The following is a 20749-nucleotide window of genomic DNA, read 5'->3' as shown; positions in this document are numbered from 1 at the left end:
ACTCTTCTTCTCCCCCTCCAACTCCGACTCTATCGCGTTCGCCGTCGCCGCGGCGTCGACCTTCGCTTGCTCGAGCGCTCGCGCGGTTCGCGCCAGCCCTTTCGCCACGTCCTCAAACGCGCCGTCTTTTCCCGTCTTTAACCGCTCGCACGCCTCCACGGCAGCCGTGACGCCGTCGGACGAGATGTCATCCAGCTCTTCCGCGCGCGCGCGACAGTACTCGGCGAACTGCGTGCGCGACACGCGCAGTTTCGTCGCGATTTGTTGCAGCGAGCTCAAAAGCGCCTCATCGTTCGACGCCGTCGCGCGCGCGGCACTCGCGTCGTCCGAATCGCTGTCGCCGTCGAGCGCGCGCGTGAGTGCCTTCGCGGTCATCCGCGATGGCGCGCGCGCGCGGTGCGAGGTGGTGTGGCGCGGCGACGCGAGGCGTCGCGGTCGCGACGCGACGGCTGCGGCGCTCGGCGACTTCGCGAAGTCAATGTTACAACAACAAGAGGGAAGAGCTCGTTCGCTCGAGATGGTCTTGAATTCTTGATTTAATGTACACGCGCTCCGTTCGCGCTGACGCTCGGCGTCAGTGCGGCGCGATCGCGAATTGATGGGCGAACGCGAGCGCGTAGGCGACGCCGACGGGCGCGCCGAAAGTCAGAAGCGCGAACCACGCCTGGCACCACATCCGCCATCCGCGATTCCATCGCTCGAGGTGCCACTTTTTCACGAGCTCGTCTCGATTCTTCGGCGAAAACATCACCTTTTCCTCCCACGCGCTCGCTTTGACTTTCGTCTTCTTCCGTCGACGTCGACGCTCGCGCGCCGCGGCGGTTGACTTTTTCAAAGGCGCCCCCGAGCGCTTCGCGTAATCCAACGACGTGCGAATCTCTCCCTCGACGAACGAGAACCCATGACACGTATCCACGATTCCATCGTCGATCATGCTTCTTCGCACGTCATCCGTGAGCACCTCATACGCGGCGTGCGCGCGTCGAAACGCCGTCCCGCTCGCGTCCGCGTCGCCGCTCGAATCCGGATGCGTCGCCTTGGCCATCTTTCGAAACGCAATCTTCAGCTCCGTCGTCGTCGCGTCCCGCGGCACGTTCAGCACGACGTACGGCGACAGCACCTCCGTCGGCGCCGTCGTCGCGCGTCGCGCGTCGTCGCGCGCGCGTCGTTTCTTCGTATCGTTTGAATGTGCTGATGACGTGGCATCGCGTCTCCGGTCACCGAACGCGTCCTCGCGCGACGCGCGCGCGCGCACGCATCGCGCGCGCGCGCCGAGCGCGTGGCTCGCGATCGCGCGCATGCCGCCTCGACGCGCGCGACGCGACGCGACGCGCGACGCGACGCGGCGCGACGTCGGTGCGTCGCGATGTGCTGCGTAACGGTCTCGCTCGCGCCGCGCTTCACATGCGCGCGTGCGCGCGGTTCGCGTGCGCGAGCGCGCGCGGGGGCGCGAGCGAAGGTCGCGCGCGCGCCGCGCCGCGCGGCATGGCGACGTACGTGGACGTCGGGGCGAACTTGACGGATGGGATGTTTCGCGGTGTGTACCGCGGAAAACGCGCGCACGAGGACGATTTGGGCGCCGTGCTGCGACGCGCGCGCGAGGCGGGGGTGAGCGATATCATCGTCACCGCGGGCACGCTCGAGGAAGCGCGCGAGGCGGTGGCGCTGGCGAGGGAAACGCGGGAGGATGGCGCGGCGCCGAGGCTGTACGCGACGTGCGGCGTGCACCCGACGAGGTGCGGCGCGTTCGCGGACGACGTCGACGGCGCGGACGCGCACTTGGAAAAGTTGAAGCGAGTCGCGCTCGACGGTAAGGCGAGCGGGACGATCGTGGCGATCGGGGAGATGGGATTGGATTACGACAGGCTCGAGTTTTGCGACGCGGCGACGCAAAAGGAAATGTTTGAAAAACAGTTTGCCCTCGCCGAGGCGACGTCGTTGCCGCTGTTCTTGCACATGCGCGCCGCGTGCGACGATTTCTTGGAGATTATCGATCGCAACGCGCACAGATTCACCGCGGGAGTCGTGCACTCTTTCACCGGCGGCGCGCGCGAAGCCGCCGCGGTGCTCGCGCGCGAAAATCTCCTCATAGGTCTCAACGGCTGCTCGCTCAAGACCCAAGAAAACCTCGACGTGGTGAAGACGATTCCACTCGATCGAATCGTTCTCGAAACCGACGCCCCGTGGTGCGGGATCAAGCCCACGCACGCCGGTTTCGCCGCCGTCGCGCCGCCGCTCTCGTGGCCGAAACCCGTCAAGAAGGAAAAGTGGTTCGCGGGCGCTCTGATCAAGGACCGTTGCGAGCCAGCGCACATCGTGTGCGTCGCTCAAATCATCGCCTGCGCGCACGGCGTCGGCGTGGACGTCGTCGCCGAAGCGTGCGCGCGCAACGCGCGTCGCGTCTTCTGCATCGATAAATCTCATTACCCGACCGTCGGTTCGTAGTGTGTATATTTAAACCCCGTGTGCGCGAATCAACGACAGCCACGCTCAGCCAGGCTGGAAATATCTGATTTTAATCCGACCGCGCCGCGCGCGCCGCGCCACTTCCGCACGCGCGCGCGACCGACGCGCACGACCCGAGCGAACGCCGCCGTGAGCGGTGATAACACGCGCGTCTTCAAGTACGATGTACGCCGCGCCGCGATGCGCGCTGCGCGCGACGAACGCGACGAAATCGTTCGCGAAGGCTGAAAAGAGATCCGGCGTCGTCGCGCGCGCGTCGACGAGCGACAAGCGCGCGGTGACGACGACGACGACGACGCTGACGGCGTTGACGATGATGACCCACGCCGGGGCGGCGCACGCCGGACAGGTGAGCGATAGACTCGCGGCGGTGTTGGACGCGGCGGATAGCGCGGCGGACGCGGCCACGGCGGTTTTCTCGCAAGCCGCGGATCTCGTCGCGCAAGGCGTTGAACTCGCGCAAGAGGCGGCGCCGGTTGTTTTGCCCGTGGCGGAACGCGCGGTGAAGGCGGTGACGCCGGTCGGTGAGGCGGTCGGCGCGTACGCGGGACGGGCGATCGTTCCGGCGGCGGACGAGGCGCTGAAGCAAGCGTCGAGCGCGAGCGGCCAAGCTCTCTCTTCCGCGGACAGCGCGTTGAAGGCGCAAGGCGTCGATATCGCGCCCGCCGCTAAGGTTTTCGAGGAGGGTGCGCAAATCGTGTTCGACGCCACGGTGCCGATCGCGCAACAAGTCGCGGATTATTTGGCAGACGCCTCTGGAGAGGAGTTGGCGACGACGGCTGGCGAACTCTTTTTGGCCTACCTCCTCGCGCCCGTGGTGTTCAAGTTGGTGGCAGACATCGCGCGCGGTTATCGCGGTGACTTGCGTCCGATCGAAGCGTACGACATGCTTCTTTCCGAGAACGCCGTCATCGTCGATACTCGCGGATCCGAAGTCACCGTTCAGCTTCCGGGAGGCGCCAACAAGCGCGTTCTCGTGTGTGGCATCGAGAAGAGCGGCGCGTTCTCCAACGCCGCCGCCGGAAAGGTCGCGGCACTCAAGATTGCTTCTCTTCGTGGCGTGAGCCGCGGTAAAAAGGTCATCTTGCTCGACCAAAACGGCGGCTCCGCCAAGGCGCTCGCCAAGGCGCTCGCCAAACAGGGCTTCAGCAAGGTTTTCACCGTGCGAGGGGGCTACAACTCGTGGTCTCGCTCTGGTCTCGCGACTACCGACCGATAGACGCATTCTAATTTTCAAGATTCACTTCAAGATTCAACATTACAACAAAAATCGCGAGGGTGTTACCACACTCGCGCGCGCGCGCTTCGAAATGCGCTCGACGGCGCTCGAGCGATGCGCGCGCGACGTCGTCGACGCGAACGCGGCGCTTGAAACGCTCGCGGCGTCGACGTCCGGTCGCGTCGACGCGGTCGACGACGCGCTGGACGCCGTGCGACGATGCGCGAGGAGCCTCGCGCGGTGCTGCGCGAACGACGACGACGACGACGACGACGACGACGCGCGCGAGGCGCGGTATTTGCGACGACGGACGACGGCGCTCGAGCGCGCGCTGCGGGAGTCGCGCGCTCGAGGCGCGACGCTCGAGGCGGAGATTTTGGAGGGGCGGAGCGCGTGGACGCGAGACGCGAAGCGCGAGCTGGAGCGCGCGCTCGAGGCGACGGGGACGCGCGCGGAATCGACGAGGGAGTTGAAGCGGTTGAACGCGATCGTCGACGGGTTGGAGAAGGAGTTGGCGCGCGCGGAGCGCGAGTCGGCGCGATTGCGAAGGGAGAACGCGCTGTTGATTGACGCGACGCGGGCGGCGAGGAAAGAGTTTGAGCGACGCGATCGAGCGCGAGACGGGTCGGGGATGGCGGTGACGACGCCGCGCGTTCGACGCGAGACGCGAGCGGGCGAGGGACCGGTGCCATCGCCGTCGCGATTGCCCGCGTTTCTAGGTTCACCGTTCGGCGGCGTGCGGTCGCCGTCGTAGTCGCCGCGAGGAGTCGTCGGTTACGCGCGCGTAGATTTTGTGAACCACAGCCAAACTTGGATATTACATCGGTCATAGTCGTAAAAGATGCGAGTAAACGGACAATAACTTCGGACGATAACTTACTTACCGTTCTCGGCGGCCCATTTTTGGGCGTTTTGGAACATTTGTAACCAAGGGCCCGGGCCGTACGGGTCGACGCCGGCGTCCGCCGGAGCCCACGGAACTTGCCAACCGATGAAGGCGCGTTCGGGGTGAGGCATCATCGCTAAGTGACGACCATCTTTCGAGCACAAACCGGCGATACCATGCGGCGAACCGTTGGGGTTGAGCGGGTACTGTTCCGTCGGCGATCCGTCGGCGTCGACGTATCGTACAGCGGCTTGGCCGTTCTTCAACACGTCGGGCAGCATGCTCTCATCTGGGAACTTGACTTTGCCTTCACCGTGCGCGCACCAAACGCCCATGCGAGATCCCCCCATGCCCTTCAACATCATCGCTGGTGTGTTTTCGTCGATGCCGACAGTGGTCCATCGAGATTCAAAGCGACCGCTGTCGTTGTGAATGAAACGCGGTTGCCTGGAATCCGGAAGCGCGCCGACGCCGCCGTCGGACGGGATGAAGCCCAAGAGCGCCATGAGCTGGCAACCGTTGCACACACCCAACGAGAACGTGTCCGATCTGTTGTAAAAGTCTTGGAACTGCTGCTTCAGCGACGCGTTGTAACGAATACCGCCCGACCATCCCTTGGCGCTATCGAGGACGTCGGCGTAAGAGAAACCGCCGACGAAGACGACGCCGCGGAAATCGCTCAAGTTGGCGCGACCGCTAAGAAGGTCGCTCATGGTGACATCCCAAGCCTCCATACCGGCGGCGGTGACAGCAGCGGCCATCTCTCGATCGCCGTTAGACCCTTCTTCTCTGATAATGGCAACTTTGGCCTTGTTCGCCGCGTTGAGCACTTCCGGCGGCGTCGGAGTCGGCGTGTACGTCAGCTTCCACGTCGGCGCCTTGCGCGATTTCAGGCCTTCCTTCTCGATAGCCACTGTGGCGTTGGAGGATTGAAGCTTTTCAAACTCAAAACTCATTTCCTCCCACTTATCGCGAAGAGACGCTGTGGAATCGCTGACGCACTGCGCGCCGCCAGCGGATACCGTGCACTTGCCGTCGTTAGTAGTTTGCCCAATCGCACGAGCGGTGACTCCCGCGGAGGCGTACGTCGCCATGACTTCGGAAATGTTTTCAGGCGAGACTTCGAGAATAATGGCGAGTTCTTCGGCGAAACACGCAGAAATAGCGTCACTTCCGGGAAGCGTCACATTCACACCCGCGGTGGTGGACGGGAAAGCCATCTCGAGCACGGCGGTGATGAAGCCGCCGTCGGAGACGTCGTGACCAGCGCTAATCTTTCGCCCGTCGACGAGCTTTTGCGTCGCGCTCCACGCCGCCTTGAAATAGGCGGTGTCATCTAAGTCGGGGCTTTCGTCACCAACCTGGGCGTACGCTTGCGCGAGTGCAGAACCTCCGATGCGTCGCTTGCCATCCTTGCTACCAAATTCGACGAGAATGAGCTTGCCCGTGCCCGGAAGCTTCAAATCCGGCGTCACCGTCTTGGTGATATCCGGGACGCCGACGTAGCCAGACATGACGAGCGTGCCGGGCGTCTTGACGACCTCACCACCAGCCTTGGCGGCCATAGACAAGGAATCTTTACCACCATCGATAGCCACGCCAAGCTTCTTCATAGTTTCGCAAAGCGCTTCGCACGCGTCGTACATGTGCGCGCCGTCGCCTCCGAGCTTGGCGGCGTACATCCAGTTGCCGGAATATTTGACATAGTCCATGCCTTGTGTATTCGCGAAGACCATGTTGGTGAGCGACTCACCGAGCGAGACACGGGCCATCGACCGCGGGTCAACCAAGCCCTTGAGCGGGGCTTCGCCGATGGACGTGGCGCCGCCCGTTATGCCAAAGTGCGTCTGGGAGATGACACCGACGTCGGAGAGTGGGATTTGCAGAGGACCGACGCATTGCTGCTGCGCAATCAAACCAGTGACTGAACGATCGACCTTCGTGGTCAAGAAACGTTTTGAGCACACGGACGGAAGTAAGAGTACGCGGTCGAGGGCGGAACCGACGGTTTCGCCCGCCGGCATGACGAACTTCGAGCTGAGCGGCGCGTCGCGCTTGAGATCGTACTTCTTCTTCGGAACATCACCCAGTACGGCCTCGAGATCGAGATCTTCCGGAGTCGGCGTACCCGGCGGGGCATCCGGATCGCGCACGGTGACGCGTCCGCTACCGTTGATGCTACCGAGCACAGAGAACGGGCAGCGTTCTCGGGCGCAAATTTTCTCAATAATAGGGAGGGATTCGGGTTTGATCAGCATCGCAGAGTTCTCTTGATATTCGGCGCCCCAAATCTCGAGCACGCTCATCGTGTTATCACCAAGCTTGACCTCGCGAATATTGATTTCCCCACCCTTCGGGTAGATGAGTTCCTTGACGACGTTGCAGTTACCGCCTGCGCCTTGGTCGTGGATGCTCAAAATCGGATTCTCCCCCATGAGTTCGACGCACGCCTTCACGACGCGGTTGAGTTTGTTGGACATTTCTGCATCACCGCGTTGAACGGCATTGAAGTCAAGACTCGCGTTGGCTTCATCTTCGCCACCAGCCTTGGACGATGCGGCTCCGCCACCCATGCCGATTCGGTACGCGGGACCGCCGATTTTCACGACGAGCATACCAATGTCGCCCTCTTGCTTTTCCAAGTTCGTGTGATCGATTTGACCGAAACCGGCGGAGAACATGATCGGCTTGATGTATTCACGACGCTCACCGTTCGGCATGCGTTGACCGAAAGTACGGCAGAAGCCCAAAATCACCGGCTCGCCGAACTTGTTCCCGTAATCGGAGGCGCCGTTGGAGGCGTCGATGAGAATTTGCAACGGGGACGCCAAGTTGGACGGGTAGACCGCCGTGGTGTCTTCGTGAGGAAGGATCTTACCGTCCAAGCGCAAGTTACCCGTCATGTAACCGGCAGTACCGGCGACGAGAGTGGAACCGCAGCCCGTGGCGTGCGTGTCGCGAATGCGCCCACCGGTGCCCGTTTCCGCGCCCGGATACGGCGCAACGCCCGAGGGAAAGTTGTGCGTCTCCGCGGTGAGAAGAAGATCGAGATCGGTCTCCTTCTTCACCATTGCCGACGGCCCTCCGGCGTTGGCCGGTCGCAGCGGCGTGTTGACGAAACCGCGAATGGCGGACGAGTTGTCCTTGAACTGGATCACGCTGTTGTGCGCGCGATCGCCCTCGATGGTTTCCTTCACCATCTTGAACAACGTCTTGTCGATCTTTTGCCCGTCAACGGTGAGCTCGCCGGAGAAGAACCAGTGACGGGAGTGTTCAGAGTTACTCTGCGCCATGTCGAAGAGCTCGACGTTCGTCGGGTCTCGACCGATTTCGTCGCAGAACAAACGCATGTAAAAGTCGAAATCTTGGTCATCAAACGCCAAACCCATCTCTTTGTCAACCCTTTCGAGCGCCGCGCGTCCTTCCGTGGTGATCGGCACCGTGTACACTTGCTCAGGCGTGACGTTGGATTCAAACGTCTTCAAAGGTTCGTCGTACACGCACTCCGTCATGCGATCGTGCACCATAGCCGAGAACACTCGCACAGCCTCTTCGTCCACGCTCGCCCCGTTCGCCGCAAACAACTTAAACCTCCGACTCCGTTCCAACCTCGTCACGTTCTCCAACCCGCACGATCGACACACCGACACCGCGTTCGTCGACCACGCGCTCTGAAACGCCAACCTCGGTCCCACCTCCACCACCGGCGATCCACTCTCGCCCACCAGCGCGCTCGTCGCCCCGAACAGCTCCGGTTCGTACGTCTCCCTCAGCAACCACGTCAGCGTCTCCTTCGCCGCGTCGCTCAGCCCTCCCTCGCACTCCACGTTGAAGCACTGCTCCGTCTCCGCGCGCGCCACCGCGTCTCGCCCCAGCCTCGCGTTCACCTTCCTCACCAGCGTCTCGCACGCCTCGTCCGACACGAACGGTCGCCTAAAAAAGTGTTCCACGACTTTGCTCGCCGTCGCGTGCCCCGTCGCGCGTCCCGTCGTCTCCCTCGCGCGTCGCGAGACGATCGCGCGTCGCCGCGCGCCCATCGGCGCCGCCGTCCATCGTCGCGCGCGCGTCGTCTTCGCGCCGCGCGTCGTCGCGCGTCCCGTCGCGCGCGTCGACGCGACCGCTCGCGGCGTCATCGCGCGGCGCGTCGTCGCGCGTCCCGTCGCTCGCGCGTCGCTCGCGCGCGCGTGTGGCGACGCGCGCGTCGTCGTCGCGGTGGTTTTTGAATTTCGTATGGGCGTCAGTGCGCGGTCGATTATACCGACCGCCGTCGCCGCGTCGGCGTCGCGTCGCGTCGTCAGCGCGCGTCGCGAGCGGCGACGCGCGAGGCGACGACGTCGGCCATGCACGCGCTGCGACACGCGGTGCACGGCGCGTACAAGACGACGATGGAGGCGGTGACGCCGATTCGGTCGTCGAGCGCGTTCGCGAGCGAGGGCGTGCTGACGCCCGAGGAGTTCGTCGCCGCGGGGGACGCGCTGACGCGCGCGTGCCCGACGTGGACGTGGACGACGGGACAGGGCGCGCGCGCGAGGACGTACCTGCCGCGGGAGAAGCAGTACCTGACGACGCGACGCGTGCCGTGCGCGCGAAGAGCGCGAGACGTCGAGGCGTACGCGGGCGCGGAGGAGGCGCTGACGGGCGAGGACGAGGGATGGATCGCGACGGGGGCGGGCGGGAGGAGCGATGGCGCGACGATGGAGGCGATCCCGGATTTGGGGGCGATGACGCTCGAGGCGGACGCGGAGGACGACGCGGAGGACGAATACGAAGACGAAGACGACGACGCGGTGGTCTTACCGACGGCGACGGCGATCGCGAAAGAGGCGGCGGGGGCGAACGGGGAGAGGGACGATGAAAATATCGTCAAGACGCGAACGTACGACGTGTCGATCACGTACGATAAATACTATCAAACGCCGCGCGTGTGGTTGAACGGATACGACGAAAACAGACTGGTGTTGAAACCTTCGAAAACGTTGGAAGACATCAGCGCCGATCACGCGCAAAAGACGGTGACGATCGATCCGCATCCGCACACCGGCGTGCCGTCGGCGTCGATTCATCCGTGCAAGCACGCGAGCGTGATGAAAAAGCTCGTGAATTCCGCGCGGGCGCAAAGCGGCGAAGCGCCGAGCGTCGATTCCTACATGTTCGTCTTTCTCAAATTCATCGCGTCCGTCGTTCCGACGATCGAGTACGATTACACTCTGTAACACTCGGATTGTACTCTGTAAACTACGCATTTCCAGCACACTTCACGACGCCGCGCGTCGCCCGCGCGCCGCCGAGATCGCCACCGCCGACGACGCCGCCGACGACGCGCCGCCGACCGCACACGCGCCCTCGCGCCATGCCGCTCGAATCCTTCGAAGGCGATTCGTCGTTCGACATTCGCGTGGAGGGACAGTTTCACTACGTGTGCTCGTACGCATAGCGGTCGACTACGGTCTAGCGTCTAGCGATGTCTACAGAGCTAACTAAGATCTAGAGCTAAAGGGCGTTCGCTTCTTCGGTCGATTCGCTCTCGAGTAATACGTACGCGACGGCGTTCGCGCGATCGCTCCTGAGCTTGAGTGCGGTGAAAAACACGCCCAGGCACAAGTTTATTAAACCGACGCCGAGGAACAGACCGCCGCCGCCGAAGGCGTCGTACGCCATGCCGCCGAGCACGGCGCCGCTGAAGCCTCCGGCGGAGTTGACGGCGCTGAAAAGCCCAGTCATGGACGCGCTCAACCCGAACGGACTTATGTCTTGGATGAAATCATTCGCCGTGCTCCAGTACAACCCAAACGTGACGCCGTGTAAAAATTGCACCGGCAAAACGGCCCAGGGATTGCCGAACGCGGGTAAAAGCCAGTAGTAAAACTGTCTGATGAAGTAACAAAACGGCACGAGGGCCAGGCACCAATCCAGCGTGAGCGCCTTCTTGATCTTGGCGCCGTTGTAAAAGACGGCGACTTCGCACACGCACGTACAAAAGAGCGCCGCGCCCATCGTCGCGGGAGTGCCTCCTAAATCTTCCAGCCATAAAAACAAATACAAATCCGTGATCGTCATCGACGCGCCCGACATGAGAAACAAAAAGAATCGCAGCGCCACCGCGGGGTCTCGCACGACGCGCCACAACCGCACGGCGATTGAATCTTGCGACGCGTGCAAGTCGTTCGCCGACGCGATTCTTCGCGACATCTTCGTCCCGACGACTTCATCCGCGGCGACCTCACCCATCTCGTGCTCATTTTTCGCCGCGTCCGCGTTTTCGCTCACCACGGGATCGTGTCTCAACCTCGTCGAGATCATCGCGGAGACGAGCAAAAAAATCAACCATCCCGAGAACGGCGCGCGCGCTCTCGCCCTCGGCCCGCCGACGCTCATGATGACGCCCATCGTCGGCGCGGCGACTAATCCCCAGCTCACCGCCCCCCAGAGCCGCTGTTTCCCGTACGACGCCCCTCCCGCGTCGTCCTCTCCGACGCCTCGCTCGAGATTCCATCGCTTCACCATCAAGCACGTCGCGTTATCGCCCAGCGACCCGACGCAGCACGCCGCGCTCTCCGCCAACACGACGCGCCACCATATCCCCGGCCACGCGTGGTTCGCGCGCGCCAGCGCGAAGTACGCCAGCGCCTGCGCGACGATGCACGCGAAGTGCACCGCGTTGTGCGCCTTCGTCGCGTCCGCGAGCGCGTTCCAGCACGGCGTCAAGACGGCGCCGACGCAGTGCCGCGTCGCGCCCATCCATCCGACGCGCGACTTGCTGAGCCCCCACGACGCGTAAAACAGCGGCAAGAACGGCAGCAAACACGCGAGGCCGAAGCTGTTGCAGAAGTAATACGCCTTGCACCACGACAGGGTCGACGTCGCGACGCGCGGCGACATTTCGCGACGCTTTGTGTCGCATCATGGGACGCCGCGGACGACTCGTCGCGCTCGTCGCGCTCGTCGCGCTCGCGCGATGGCGCGGCGCGGCGGCGACGTCGTGCGTCGCGGACGGCTCGACGAACCACGCGCAGATGGCGCCGCAGGCGACGTGGGAGTGCTGCGCCGACGACGTCGAAAAGATCGAGTACGAAGCGCGTGTGCCGAGCGGGTTCGACGACCCCGTGCGGTGGGTCGCGCGCGACGATCCGTCGGGCGTCGAGCACGCGTCGACGGCGTGCGACGTGACGCAGGCGGTGGGGGGCGGGATGGCGTGCGCGGGCGCGGCGTGCGATGGGAGCGATCCCGAGAAGTGCGACGGGGAGAAGCGGTTTTCGGAGCGGGGACGCCGGTGTTTGCGAGGAAAGTGCACGATGCCGATCGGTGGAATCGGGAGTAATGCGATGTGTAATTCGAACGTGAAGGTGACGTTTGAACGAGGTGGGGGGTCTGGGAAGGAGGACGCGGCTGAAGAAGTCGCGATGCCGATCGGGCTCTCGGTGGCGTTCGGCGCGTGCGCGATGTTTTGTCGGGTGTTCGCGATCGCGAGGGCTTCGAAGGTTTCCATGCGCCATGCGATGTTTGTTAATCCGTTTCAGCGACAGGCGACGATTCAGCGTCAGTTGACGATGCGACAGCAACAACGAGGTGAGGTGTGCCAAGAAAATCCGCCGGCGTCTCGGGCGCCTCTGGCGATGCAGCCGACGGCGCCGTCGCAAATTCACGTTCCAGGGCGCGGCGGGCAGCGCGATACGGTCATCATGTTTCAGCAATCGGCGCCCGCGGTCCAGGCGTCTGCGGCGCAGTCGCATTACGCGACTCCGGCCAATCAGTACTATCCTGATATTTGATTGAAATCGCGCCGACGGAGCGTGCGTGTTGTTATATTCTTGTTATTTCCTCGACGAAAGACTCTCTAATGTAAGTTCTGTTGTTTATCCAAGCCGCTCGCGAAGGTCGCGATCCTGTTCCATCGGCGCTTCGCCGCCCATATCCGCGTCGACGTCACCGCCACGTTCGCGCGCTCTCGCTTGGACGTTCTCAATCGCCTCGCTCACCAGCCGTTTCGCGAGTTCGACCATCTCCGGCGCGCCGCGAACGAGGACGGTTTCAGAATTTCGATCAACTTGGAACAAGCAGCGGGGCAACTGTGACTTGATGCGCTTCACCGTGTTTCCCTGTTTGCCCACGACGGCGCCTACGTTGCCGGTGATGGAGATGGTCTCTTCCACGTCGTCGCGTTCGCGAGTCGCGTTTCGAGCGTCTCGCACCGCGTTCGTCAACTCAATCACCTCGCGAATCAACGCCAGACCTCGCCCGACGTTCGCGGCCGGTCCCTTGAAAGTCACGGTCTCGTCTTCCTTGTTGATCGTCATGGGGATGTCCACGATGCGTTGAATCTCAGAGTGCATGCGACCTTGCTTACCGATGATGAGCCCGACGTAGTTGGTGATGCTCGCCGTTTCCTCGACGTTACCTTGTTCGTCCGCGTTTGATTCGTCGACGAAGTCTGGCGGAAACTCCTTCGAAACCCCGAGTTCAACCGCGGATGAACGAAGGTAGTCTAAAAGTGAATCATTTTGCGCCCCCCTAGGGCGTTTATTGTCGTCGCCGAACCTGTCGTCGTCGCGACGACGCTTTTCACCAGGACGATCTCGCGAGCCGCCACTCTTCGCTTCGAGCAAATCGATTATTTTGTCCGTCGCGCGGCGCACGGCCTCGGGCGAGCCGTAAATTTCCACGGTGGTCTTATCTTTCAAGCACTTTACTCTCGCCCCTGTCTCGTCCTCGATGCGTTTCACGTTCGAACCTTGAGGCCCGACGACGAGACCGTTATTGCCTCTCGTGTTCATGACGTACCCCGGCTCGTCATCTCGCGGCGGCGGTGGTCCACGGGAATCGTAACGGTCATCACGTCTATCGCGGTCGCGGTCGTCGTAGCGCCCCGGCGGAGGCCCGCGCGATGGCGACCGTCGATAGTATCCGTCGTCGCGCCTGTCGCGGTCGTCGTAATACCCCGAACGCGGCGGACCTCTCGAGTCGTACCGATCGCGATCGTCGTAGTACCCCGAACGCGGAGGCCCGTAGTCATCGTGTCGCCGCGGCACGCCGCCGCGACCCCACGAATCCTCGCGCCTATCGCGATCGTCGTAATATCCCGACGGCGGCGGACCTCTCGGCGGCGGCGGTCCCCACGAGTCTCTCGGCGGCCCGCGCCTGTCGTCGCCCCATCCATCCCGCGCCGGCGGCGGCGGCGCGCCTCGATCCCCGGGCGGCGGTCCCCATCGATCCCCGCGTCCATCTCTCGGCGGCGGTCCGCGACCGTACCGTCCGTCTCTCGCCGGCGGCGGTCCTCGCGAGTCGTCCCGACGCGCCCCGTCGTCTCCTCCCCTTCCGCGTCCTCCCCCGCCGCGTCCTCCCCCGTGTCGCCCATCGCCTCGTACACCCGTCCTCGCGTCTCGCCGCGATTCATCGCGTCTCGCGCCGTCGTCTCGCGTCGTCTCCCGTCTCGCGTTCGCGTTCGCGTTCGCGTTCGCCTTCTCGCTCGCCTTCTCCTCCTCCGCCGACGGCGCCCACGCGTCGGCCTCGGGACTCGGATCGCGGATCGGCGAGTCCATCTTCAACAAATCTTCCGCCGCGTTGGACATCGCGAGCGCTCGGCGCGCGCGCGGCGGCGTCGAATCGATCGGTCGTCGCGTCCGTCAGATCGCCGACGACGTCGACTTTACGCGCGCGCGACGGCGCGCGCGCGACGGTGCGCGCGCGCGGCTCGCGGGCGTCGCGACGGTGGTTCGTCGCGCGTCGGACGGGCGCGTCGGCGGTCGCGCGCGACGATGAATGGCGCGGCGCGCGATGGGGCGTGGGGCGATCGGTGGTCGGCGCGACTGGAGGTTGACTGGACGGGGCGGCGACGACGGCGCGGCGAATCGATCCGAGCGGCGTGGAACGCGGAGGGAAGACGATTACAGCGAAAAGAATGACAGTGAAAATATTAATGATGGAATGTGGCGTCGAGCGTGGCGTCGAGTCGCGGCGCGGCGTCGACGACCCGAGCGTTTAATCCGCGGCGCCGTCGACGCTCAAGACGGCTAAAAACGCGTCTTGAGGAACTTCCACCTTGCCGAATTGCTTCATGCGCTTTTTACCCGCGGCTTGCTTTTTGAGCAGCTTTTTCTTGCGCGAGATGTCGCCGCCGTAACACTTGGCGGTGACGTCCTTGCGCATCGCGGAGATGGAAGTGGCGGCGATGACTTTGTTGCCGATGGCGGCTTGAATCGGAATGCGAAACATTTGGCGGGGAATGAGCTCTTTGAGCTTGTCGACGAGCTGACGTCCGATGCTGTATGCCCTGTCGCGGTGCGTGATCACCGCTAACGGATCGGCCGGCTCTTGATTGATCAAGACGTCCAAGCGCACGAGATCGCTCTGGCGGTACCCCGTGATGGCGTACTCCATCGAGGCGTACCCGCGAGAACGCGACTTCATGTCGTCGAAGTAATTCGTGACGACCTCGGCCAAAGGTATGTCGTACTTGATTGAGGTACGCGTCTCGGAAAGGTACGTCATGTCGATGAACTCTCCACGCCGTTGGCTCGCAAGTTCCATGAGCGTGCCCACGTAATCCGAAGGGGCGATCATGTCCAATCTGCAGTACGGTTCCTCGATTCGTTCGCGAAGCTCTGGCGGGCACAAGTCCGCCGGATTGGATATCGAATCCATCGTTCCATCTGTTCTATACACGTTGTAAACCACCGAAGGTGCGGTGGTGATCAAATCTAAATCATACTCGCGCTCGAGTCGTTCTTGGATGATTTCCATGTGAAGCAACCCGAGGAAACCGCAGCGAAAGCCCGTGCCCATGGCGCTGTTTTGCTCGGGTTCAAACGACAGCGAGCAGTCGTTGATTTGCAGCCGTTGGAGAGATTCGCGCAAGTCATCGTATCGATCGGTATCGGTGGGGAAGATTCCCGCGAACACCATCGGCACCGACTTTGAGTAACCCGGCAGCGCCTCGGCGGCGGGATTCTTTGAGAGCGTGATCGTGTCCCCGACGCGCGCATCCGCGACTGACTTGATGCCACCGATGATGTAGCCGACCTCACCAGGGCCGAGCTCTTTCACCGGCACCTTGTCTGGACGCATGATGCCGATCTCATCCGCAGCGAAAGTCGCGCCCGTGGCCATCATCTTCATCGCGTCCCCCGTCTTCATCGTCCCGTCCATGACTCGGAACACGGCGACGACACCGCGATAGGGATCGAAATACGAATCGAAGATTAACGCCCGAAGCGGTTCGTTCGCGGTGTCGCGAGGCGGTGGCACCACCTGCACGATGCGTTCCAAGATGTCGTCCATCCCGATGTTTGCCTTCGCGCTCGCCAAAATCGCGTCGCTCGCGTCCAACCCCAACACGTCCTCGATCTCCTGTTTCACCCGATCCGGTTCGCTCCCCGCCAAATCAATCTTATTCAGCACCGTGAAAATCTCCAAATCATTCTCCAGCGCCAAGTACACGTTCGCCACCGTCTGCGCCTCCACGCCCTGGCTCGAGTCCACCACGAGCAACGCCCCCTCGCACGCCGCCAACGATCTCGACACCTCGTACGAAAAATCCACGTGTCCCGGCGTATCGATCAAATTCAGCACGTACAGCTCCCCGTCGCTCGCCACGTAATCCATCCGCGCGCTGTTCAGCTTGATCGTGATCCCCCGCTCGCGCTCCAAGTCCATGCTATCCAAAACCTGCTTCACCATGTCCCGCTCCTTCACCGTCTTCGTCCGCATCAGCAGCGTGTCCGCCAGCGTGGACTTCCCGTGATCGATGTGCGCGATGATGCTAAAGTTTCGTATGCGACTCGGCGGCACCTGGCGCACCTGACCGGGCGTCGGCGGCGCGACTTCGTTTTTGGGCGGCGCCTTGGGCGGCGTCGCGCTGGGCGTCACGCGCGACGCCCGGCGCGCGCGCGCGCGCCTCGAGACGCGCGCGGTGGGCGAGGTGGGCGCGCGCGAGACGCACGGCGCGCGCGCGGCGCGCGGCGACGCCGTGCGCGACGCCATGCGCGTCGATTTCTGCGGTTAGACGCGTCGACGTATGGGTAAACAGTGAGAGCGAGTGGCGACCCGAACGTTCGGTGCCGCGACGCGCGGCGTCCGAGCGTCACACGACGCCGCGCGAACGCCCGCGCGCGCGCGCGACGCGAGAGCGATGCGCGCGAGTGTCGTCGGCGCGAACGCGCCGCGCGCGCGCGCGACGCCCGCGCGCGCGCGATGCGCGAGGGAGAATCGCGCGCGCGAACGACCGCGGGCTGGATTCGCGCGCGCGCGAATCGGCGATGGACGGCGCGACGTGCGCGCGCGCAGCGAGTTCGAGGAGCGCAAAGGACGCGGGAAGGGATTCGTCGGTGGATTGCTCGTCGGTGGCGCGGTGTTCGGCGCGCTGGGGTTCTTGTTCGCGCCGCAACTGAGCAAGACGCTGCTGGGGGGGAAGCGCGCGCTGAACAAGGCGCTGGACGACGAGAGCGAGGACGAGCTGGAGGTGACGAGACAGAATTTGAACGATAAGATCGCGGCGTTGAACGCGGCGATCGATAATTTCAGCGATCAAGCGGAGAGTGGGGTGGAGAAGAACGTGAAGAAGTTGAACGAGGAGTTGAACGGGTTGGCGGAGACCGGCGCGGGCTCCAAGCCGAAAACGAGCGAGGCGTAGGCTTTGCTCTCAGCGCGCGCGCGACATCGGTCGGTCGAACACCGTCGGTTGATTGGTGACTAACTGATGTTTTGATTAAAAATAACGCGCTGTGTATACCATCATCGCCGCTACTGTCGTTTCTTCGTCGCCGCGTTGACTCTTCGTTGCGCCGCCGCGCGCGTATCGCGCGTCTCCGCCGGCGCGCACAAAAACGCAAAAACGTAGCTACTAAACATAATCTTCAACCAGTGTCGCTGGAAGAACGTCATTTGCGTCGGTATTTCTTTGGCGCCGTCACTTTTCCCGTCGCCGCCTTCGCGCGCCTTTCGTCGCTGTTCCGCCTCGCGTTTACTTCGATCCGTCGCCGGCGAGCCGTGGCCGCGCACGTCCGTCGGCGCGTCCGGATTTAGCCCTGGCGCATCTTTCCCCACGCGCACGTACACCGTCGTCCTAAACTTCGAACCCGCGCTCGCGCGTTTCGTCGTCGCCGCCTCGTCGCGCGCGTCGCATTCCCCGTTCGCCGCCGCGTATTCAATCCCGTACGCGTTCCCTCGATCGTCCGCGTGCACCGTCAGCGCGTCCGCCAAATTTGCCGCCAACACGCACCGCGCCGGTAGGGACGCCATGACGTACGATCCAGGTCTACCGCTCGCGAAGTTGCTCGGCGCTCGTATCCTGTACGCGCCGCCGCTCGCCGCCAGCGCGTTCAGCGCCGCCGCCGCGCTCGCGTCGAGCGGTTCCCGCGTCGCCTTCGGCGCGCTCAGCCTAAAGTTCCTCGCGTCGTTCCGATCGACCGCGAGCTTGCCCGTGACGACGCCCGCGTGGACGAACGCGACGCCGTCGAGGGAGTGTTCGAGCGGGAAAGAGATCTCTTCGCCGCCGCGTCGTCGCGCATCGGCGGTGAACGAAACGTCGGAGGCGCGCGCGAGGTTGAGCGCGCACGCGAGCGCGCACGCGAGCGCGGCGAGGACGTGCGCGCGCGCGCGAGGACGCGTCGGCATGTCGGCGTGTGCGGCGCGTCACGCGAGTGGTATCACAACGCGCGTGAATCGAGTGGTATCACAACGCGCGGAGACGAGACGAATCGACGCTCAAGGCGTGTAGGGGCGATACGTCGGGTCGAACATCCACGATTTCGCCAAGCGAAGCCAGTCCATGGGCTTGCCCGGGAGCGCGGACAAACCGCTCGCGAACGCCTTACCGGCGACGCGCGCGGCGACGCGCGCGGAGACGTCGGGAATGTGGCGCTTTCGCGGGAACACGGCGCCGCGAGCGATATCGCCCGGAGTGGCGCTGTTGGCCACGACTTCGGCGGCTTCCATGAGTAAAGAGTCTCGCACGCGCGTGCCTTCGGCGATGGTCAAGCCGAGTCCCAATCCCGGAAAGACGTATTCGGTGCTGCATTCGGACGGCGCGATTTCTCTACCCGCGTACTCGAACGGCGTCGACTTGCACCCGCCGACGAAGATGCACTTCCCGTTCGTCGCCTCGTACGCTTCCTTGGCCGTGCACTCGCGCAGCGCGCTCGGTCGCGAAAGCGCCATGATGAGCGGTTTCTCGCTATGTTTCGCCATCGCGCGCAACACGTCCTCGGTGAAGAGCTTTTCATCCTTCAGCACTGAGCCTTCGAAGAAGGAAAATCGGTGTCGACGGACGCCAATCAACGCCGTCGGTTTGATGAGCTCGACGGATTCGCGCACGGACGCCGCACCTTCCATGTCGTGCGCGTAGGGTAGTTTGTGAATTTCCAAATCGTCCTCGCGTTGCGCCCGATCGCGCGTCACCAAACCTTTTCTATCTATGAAATAAATGTTCTCTCGCGCCTCGGGCAACGATATGCCGTGTTGTTGCGAAATATACGTCGCCAATAAATCTGCGGTGTGTGCACCGGTCTCCCCGGCGCCGGCGAAAAGAAACCGCTGCTCTCTCAATGATCCGCCCATTTGCGGCAGCGCCGAGATAATCGCCGCCAACGTCGTCGCAGCGATGCCCTGCAAATCATCGCAATACGCGACAGAATTGCTGTTGTATCGATCAAGCAATCGCTTTGCGTTCTTGTTGGAAAATTCTTCGAAGCATAGCAACACGCGCGGGCCGAAACGCCGCTTCAACCCGTAGACGACTTCGTCGAGCAAGTCGTCGTATTCCTCGCCGCCGGTTCGCTTTTGCCTCAGACCGATGTAAAACTTATCCTCGAGCAACGCCTGGTTGTCCGTACCCACATCGATACAAATTGGCAACACGTCCGCCGGGTCGAGGCCGCCGAGCGCGGTGAATAACGTCGACTTGCCCACCGCCGTGCCCATGCCTTGGACGCCCAAATCGCCGAGTCCCGTGACGCGTTGCCCGTCCGTGAGCACGATCGCCTTGACGTCGCGCACGGGCCAATTTTTCAACAGCCTATACACGGACCCGCGGTCTTTGATGGAGATGTACAACCCGCGCGGTCGTCTGTACATCAAACCAAACTCGGCGCACACTTGCCAAACCGTCGGCGCCGATAAAATCGGCAACAACTCCTCCAAATGGTCCTTCACCACGCGATAAAACAGCCGCTCGTTTCGTTCGTACAGCGACGCGAGCCACGCATGTTTTTCGACGTCGTTCGTCACCCGACGCAAGCGCTCGATCACGCGCTCGACCTGCACGCTCTGATCGAACACCGCCGGCGGCAACAACCCGCGCAAGTTCAACCTATCGCGTTCGTCCCGCGTGAAGCTCATCCCTTTGTTATACTTCCCCGACCGCAGCAGTTCCACCCCAGACACCACCTGTCGCGTCCACGGCACCATCGGACGTCGCGTCGCCGACTCACCGCGCGCGTCCTCGAGCTCGACCTCGTCCCGCTCGCCGCGCGCCGTCGCGCGAAACGCCCGCGTCGTCCCTCGCGCGTCCTCGCGTCCCGCCTCGCCCGCGCCTCGCGTCACCGTCATCGCGCCGCACATCGCGCGACTTCGCACCGCGCGCGCCACCGCCCGCGCGACGCCGTCGCGTCGCGTCGCCATCGCCGTCGCGTCGCGCGTCGCCGCGCCGCGACGCGTTTTCGGTAAAAATCGCGCCGCGCCGCGTCCGTCGACCGCGCGCCCGCGCGCGTCCGGTCGCGACGGGACGTCGCGATCGTCCCGCGGGCGCGCGCGTCGCGGTCGCGTCGCGGTGCGCGGTCGACGGCGCGCGCGGGCGACGCGGCGGGCGACGCCGCACACGCGGGTGTGCCGACCCACGCCGATCGACGGGTCGTGACTCAACACTCACTCTTTTTGTATGGGTAAACAGTCACGAGCCGTCCTCGACGCAACGCCGTTCGTTGGCCCGTGCCCTCGCGCGCGTCGGCCGCACACGCGACCGCGCGCGCGCGCGCGACCGCGAACGGCGCGCGCGAGAGAGAGCGCGTCGACTCGAGCGCCCGCGCGGCGCGCGCGCGACCCGGACGCGCGCGCGTCTCGAGACGCGTCGTAATTTTATTCTCGCGCGAGGCGCGTCGATCGGCGCGCGCGACGCGCGAACGCGAACGCGCGCGACCGCGCGACGACGCGTGACGCGAGCGACGGTCGCGCGCGACGCGAGCGCGACG

General features: G+C 63.7%; 10 protein-coding genes across 10 annotated transcripts; 4 read left to right on the top strand and 6 right to left on the bottom strand.

Annotated features, from left to right (window-relative positions):
• Positions 1-574: 574 nt before the first annotated feature.
• Positions 575-1300, bottom strand: OSTLU_15898 (predicted protein; the record flags this gene model as incomplete). Its single annotated transcript, XM_001418264.1, has 1 exon — positions 575-1300. One exon carries the CDS (start codon positions 1298-1300, stop codon positions 575-577), a length of 726 nt encoding a protein of 241 aa, XP_001418301.1.
• A 197-nt stretch (positions 1301-1497) lies between these two features.
• OSTLU_5749 (predicted protein) lies at positions 1498-2355 on the top strand (the record flags this gene model as incomplete). The annotated part of the gene is made up of 1 exon (XM_001418508.1): positions 1498-2355. A coding segment is annotated over one exon (858 nt), but the record flags the coding sequence as incomplete, so codon positions are not given.
• Positions 2356-2629: 274 nt separating this feature from the next.
• Positions 2630-3685, top strand: OSTLU_32322 (predicted protein; the record flags this gene model as incomplete). Its single annotated transcript, XM_001418507.1, has 1 exon — positions 2630-3685. One exon carries the CDS (start codon positions 2630-2632, stop codon positions 3683-3685), a length of 1056 nt encoding a protein of 351 aa, XP_001418544.1.
• Positions 3686-4561: 876 nt separating this feature from the next.
• OSTLU_41441 (predicted protein) lies at positions 4562-8608 on the bottom strand (the record flags this gene model as incomplete). Its single annotated transcript, XM_001418263.1, has 1 exon — positions 4562-8608. One exon carries the CDS (start codon positions 8606-8608, stop codon positions 4562-4564), a length of 4047 nt encoding a protein of 1348 aa, XP_001418300.1.
• Positions 8609-8911: 303 nt separating this feature from the next.
• Positions 8912-9784, top strand: OSTLU_12653 (predicted protein; the record flags this gene model as incomplete). Its single annotated transcript, XM_001418506.1, has 1 exon — positions 8912-9784. The coding sequence occupies one exon, from the start codon at positions 8912-8914 to the stop codon at positions 9782-9784; it is 873 nt and encodes a 290-aa protein (XP_001418543.1).
• Positions 9785-9790: 6 nt separating this feature from the next.
• On the bottom strand, positions 9791-11454 carry OSTLU_32319 (MFS family transporter: metabolite). Its single transcript, XM_001418262.1, has one exon. The coding sequence runs from the start codon at positions 11448-11450 to the stop codon at positions 10062-10064; it is 1389 nt and encodes a 462-aa protein (XP_001418299.1). The 5' UTR covers positions 11451-11454; the 3' UTR covers positions 9791-10061.
• A 409-nt stretch (positions 11455-11863) lies between these two features.
• On the top strand, positions 11864-12340 carry OSTLU_32318 (predicted protein; the record flags this gene model as incomplete). Its single annotated transcript, XM_001418505.1, has 1 exon — positions 11864-12340. The coding sequence occupies one exon, from the start codon at positions 11864-11866 to the stop codon at positions 12338-12340; it is 477 nt and encodes a 158-aa protein (XP_001418542.1).
• An 84-nt stretch (positions 12341-12424) lies between these two features.
• Positions 12425-13342, bottom strand: OSTLU_32317 (predicted protein; the record flags this gene model as incomplete). Its single annotated transcript, XM_001418261.1, has 1 exon — positions 12425-13342. The coding sequence occupies one exon, from the start codon at positions 13340-13342 to the stop codon at positions 12425-12427; it is 918 nt and encodes a 305-aa protein (XP_001418298.1).
• Positions 13343-14546: 1204 nt separating this feature from the next.
• On the bottom strand, positions 14547-17804 carry OSTLU_15891 (predicted protein; the record flags this gene model as incomplete). The annotated part of the gene is made up of 2 exons (XM_001418260.1): positions 14547-16344; positions 17785-17804. The coding sequence occupies 2 exons, from the start codon at positions 17802-17804 to the stop codon at positions 14547-14549; spliced, it is 1818 nt and encodes a 605-aa protein (XP_001418297.1).
• A 465-nt stretch (positions 17805-18269) lies between these two features.
• Positions 18270-19970, bottom strand: OSTLU_41212 (predicted protein; the record flags this gene model as incomplete). Its single annotated transcript, XM_001418259.1, has 2 exons — positions 18270-18796; positions 18830-19970. The coding sequence occupies 2 exons, from the start codon at positions 19968-19970 to the stop codon at positions 18270-18272; spliced, it is 1668 nt and encodes a 555-aa protein (XP_001418296.1).
• Between the last annotated feature and the right edge of the window lie 779 nt (positions 19971-20749).

This window comes from Ostreococcus lucimarinus, chromosome 6, assembly GCF_000092065.1.
Source record: "Ostreococcus lucimarinus CCE9901 chromosome 6, complete sequence".
Lineage (NCBI taxonomy): Eukaryota > Viridiplantae > Chlorophyta > Mamiellophyceae > Mamiellales > Bathycoccaceae > Ostreococcus > Ostreococcus sp. 'lucimarinus'.
The sequence above is the reverse complement of the archived record's forward strand: the minus strand, read 5'-3'. Positions and strand labels throughout refer to the sequence as shown.